The following is a 4,403-nucleotide window of genomic DNA, read 5'->3' as shown; positions in this document are numbered from 1 at the left end:
TAACAGCTCGGTCGCGGTAGCCGTTATGCGGGCTTTTTAAACATTTATGAATCTAGCCATGCCTGAGGAACCACGTATAGGGCTTGCATACGCGAAAGCTTGTGCGCGGAGTATACTATACTAAGCGGAAAACAGGGTAGTTTATTACGGCGGTGCCTTGGTTGTAGTACTCGCTCGATGAGTTGTGCAGATTGACCACTGAAGCCATGGCGACAGCAGGGAGCTGTAGCTAAATGACCCCGTTCATTTTTTTTTCCAGCGGCTCACCCCGTCCTCCTTTTCACACAAACACGCACGAGCTACACTTTCAAGAGCAGTTCGTAAGGGCGGGCGCCGGCCAATTTGGATAGCGGGCATAATATACTAGCGAATATGGCCGGTAAATGAATTCTCATACATATATGAAAAGCTTGCCGAGTTAGGCACCTCTTTTTATTGCATAACGTTGACTAAGTCCCGTCCGCATTCCTGCATTTGTCACGCTTGTCTCTTGGAGGCAGTGCGAGTTGGAGGAATTCGCACACGTAACGTCATTGGAAGCTCAGAAAAACACACGCACATATACCAAGAAAGGGAATAAAATTGGGGTTCCTTTGTTAGGTAGAAGCATATGATGGCAATGTATGTAGATGCTAATGAAAGCACAGCAACAGTCTAGAGTGATGTAGAAGTCTCTCTTTCACGCTCTCTCTCTCTCTCTCACACACACACACACACACACACACACACACACACACACACACACACACACACACACACACACACACACACACACACACACACACACACACACACACACGTGCGCGCGCCGTTTGCCTTTTTGTTTACCTGCCCGCCATCTCCAGATGTATTCGTAAGAGGAATTACCAACCTTAGTGATGTTAGGCACACAGGGAAGACAGAAAGACTGATCGCAGATAAAACCTGGCTAAATGTTTTCCATGCAACGGATAAGACTGCATATCGCTTTTTAAGCTTTCTATGTATACAAAGTCGTTGGCGAACGTCTCTCCTTCAACGAACGCTATTTCTGCATGTATCTGTGGCGCTGTTCCTTACTGCGATTGTCATGGTGTACTGGATAGCTAAAAGCAAGCGCTTCTCATTTCCAAGCCTCAGATTTTTATCAAACGAACTCCACACATGTCTGAAGTGCACTTTTTGTGCACTTCCAATCGTTTCGAAATGAGAAATTATTCGACATTCGAAAATCACATTTCTCGAATATTTCACTATTTCTCAGAGTTTCACTATACTACCCCAACGCCCTTACTATTTATAAGTTACTGGCGTACGGAACCAAACTAGGTACGCTCACGTACGGAGAAATGTATAAGCGATTGCGTTTAATAATGTACGGATGACTTGATCTTGTCCGTAAGAGCTGCACCAAAAAGTTACCGAGAGGGATTTTCCCCTAAAGATACCAAGCGTTGACCACAAGTATTGGTTGCGCGCATGAATACGTCAGAACCGTAGATCACGGAGTAAGCGCTGTAGGCGCATTGTTCTGAAGAAAGGCGAGACGATGCACGCCTTCAGGCCACTGATTGTCAGCTGCACTTTTCTTCCGGATTCATGGGTGTGCCCGGACCACACTTGAAAGCTTCGGCGAACTGAGGCACGTTGCGTAGGAGTGCGTTGACGCGGTGGCGACCACCGAAGCGCAGCTCTCCGCACGCGTTGGCAGCATATAGCACGAAGAAGAGCTGCATGGCACTCAGGTGTTCTACACCATCGAGTCGGTGGTCACTGACCAACCTGCGAAAGACCACGGCAGCTCAAACATAGCGCGCGCGTTTTTTTCTAGCGCAGCGGCGGGAACGAAATTGCCACTCAGTCGTCTATTCATACCGACAGGTACAACCTGCGCAAAATGAAGCAAGAACCAAAATGCGCGCGAGCGTTTCGCCGCAAGTTTCGACTAGAGACTGATGATTGGCTGCGAAGGCATATACCAACTACTCACGGCAAGTGATGCTCCAGCATTGCAGAATATGGGAGCTATGATGCAAACATATTCCGTTCTTCCGGACGTCAAGTATGTACATGTTACCGCAGTCACAAACAGAGGCGGAAACCCGCGATTTCTTCCGAACTGCCCCGTCAGACGCTCTTGTTTTAGGAGGACCCTTGTTTTATGTCTGAAAATGCCTTGCCTGTTGCGACATGACTTCCTTATTTCTGGCTGACACGAGTCGATGAGCGTGCAGAAATGGAGGGACTTTTAGTTGGGCCGGACTCGCGAAGCCAAAGAGGAACCTGGGAGATGAGGGATATGCCTGTGCCCCCATTTGGTCCTCTCTTCTCGCTTATGTTGCGGTGGCTCGCCACAATCGCAGCGGCTCGTAAGATGGCGTTAACACATCTTTATCGAAGAATAGTTCGCAGAGCGATGTCGTATGGGTTCCCAAAACAGTCTTAAAGCGTTATACTGCTACACGAAATACTTATTATACGCAAAGAAATCCGTTCTCATCGACAGCTATTTGAGTAACCACCGCCTTACAGATATGTGAGCTGCCGTCCTCTATTCCGTTCGGAACGAGGCACTTTCCGTGCAATCCTCAAAAGTATCCGCTTTGGTTTTCTGATTAATACGTTGTTTATTGTGCACATTTAAGAAGAGATGTTCAGCGCAAATAAGTTAAGCGCAAATCAGAAGTTAAGCGCCAGTGCTTGTCTCTTCCATTCTTTGTGGTCCGTCTTGATTTGTGCTGAACTTCAAATTCTCAAATGCTATGTACCAACTAGGCCCAACAAAAGTTTTACTATGTGCACATGCCTCATTTCGACGTGGCGACTTTTCGCGGTTTTGCGACGTCACTTGAAAGATGATGTTGGCGCTGACCGAAATTATTTTACCATTGTAGCGATAATGCGTAGAAAAGTGCAGAACGCGAAATAAGTTATCTTTTTTCGACCTAATTGCGCATTAGCAGTCTGTATATGTCATTCTCCGATGGGGCGTTTTCGTGGTTTTCGTCACCTCACGTAACAGACAAACGCAGAGTGAATGACCAGAAAGATTTCAGCCAATCTTGGAGGCCGAGCTGCAAACTCGGGATACGGAAGGACGGAACAGATTTACGTTATACTGGCTTAGGTTAAATTAGCTGCCATAATGGCTTCATTCGTTCACAAAGATTTCTTTCCCCCCCTTTTTTTTGAGAAAGTGGACGACCTACCCCCGAAGATGAGAGATGATCGTCTACTCACGTTAGTGCTTCCTTGCGGAACGATTCGAGAGCCCCTCGCAGGCCATGAAGATCAGCGGCCGATATCCCGGATGCTGCGTCCTTCCGCCTCAGGCAAGCCGACAGTGTGTCGAAGCTCGTGACGAGTGTGTCTGCTGAGCCAGGAGTCATTCGTGCAAATTCGACAGCCTGCGCATGTACCGAACGTCTCGTCGTCAACTCGACTGCCAAGGCCAGTGACGGGTATATTTGTCAGGAATATAACGCGCATATATTTTCTTCAGTTTTTTACTGACTACGGCTGGTTTTGAATTACTTGTGCATGGTACGTGGTACAGCGTTACTGCAAAGCCCACATATTTAAACGTACTCCGACAACACACAAAAAAGTACATGAAGTGACCCTAAAGGTCACAACTATTTTAAATGAAGTGGCTAAGCTGTCGGCGAAAAACTGCTGGTGTCTGATTGATCTTGGTATTTCAAAATAGGGGACAGCTGCTACCAAAAACAAGTTTAATTGGTGAGGTTATGGGGGTGTGCGTGTGGGACCAGTTCCTAACCCTCTTGACCATGCCTACTCATCAGCAGTAATATTTTTCTGATGCCTTCGCGGAATTGTAGTCCAATTATGACTTCCCATCGAGTTGTGACCAGGGCGAGTTCGGAAAAAACGGTGCCGAAAGAATTCTTTCTAACTGAAGGTACTCATCGCCATTCTACGGTGGGAAAGGAACATCTCGAAGCGGACGCAGAAGCGGTGAATTCCGCGCACCTCGGGCAAATCGCAAATGGCGCAGCGCTCAAGAGACTAATGCGATAGTTCTTGATTCTTGATGCTCGAAAATTGAACGTCAGAAATCCTGACGTTTTGAAAAAATCAATCAATCAATCAATCAATCAATCAATCAATCAATCAATCAATCAATCAATCAATCAATCAATCAATCAATCAATCAATCAATCAATCAATCAATCAATCAATCAATCAATTTCTCGAGCATGGTACGGGCCCGTTGACTTGGGCACTATAGGGCAGGGTCAGATTTCAAATGTGTCTGCGCCCTGACATCGCGTCCACATCCCAACCTTGAACTGAGCTAGCAGCTTTGCTGCGCTTTCAGCTCGGGGCGAGCTTTGCTCAGGCTCTTTCGCACGTGCTTACAGCGTAAAGCTCCCGTCACCTTCCTGCGCAGCGTTGACCAG

At 47.1% G+C, this 4,403-nt stretch overlaps 1 protein-coding gene across 1 annotated transcript; it reads right to left on the bottom strand.

Moving 5' to 3' along the window:
• Window positions 1-1,450: 1,450 nt before the first annotated feature.
• LOC119387741 (neprilysin-21) lies at window positions 1,451-3,379 on the bottom strand. Its single transcript, XM_037655247.2, has 2 exons — window positions 3,220-3,379; window positions 1,451-1,761 (listed from the first exon to the last, which is right to left on the bottom strand). Exons 1-2 carry the CDS (start codon window positions 3,366-3,368, stop codon window positions 1,554-1,556), a joined length of 357 nt encoding a protein of 118 aa, XP_037511175.1. The 5' UTR covers window positions 3,369-3,379; the 3' UTR covers window positions 1,451-1,553.
• Between the last annotated feature and the right edge of the window lie 1,024 nt (window positions 3,380-4,403).

This window comes from Rhipicephalus sanguineus, chromosome 1 (assembly GCF_013339695.2).
Source record: "Rhipicephalus sanguineus isolate Rsan-2018 chromosome 1, BIME_Rsan_1.4, whole genome shotgun sequence".
Classification (NCBI taxonomy): domain Eukaryota; kingdom Metazoa; phylum Arthropoda; class Arachnida; order Ixodida; family Ixodidae; genus Rhipicephalus; species Rhipicephalus sanguineus.
The sequence above is the reverse complement of the archived record's forward strand: the minus strand, read 5'-3'. Positions and strand labels throughout refer to the sequence as shown.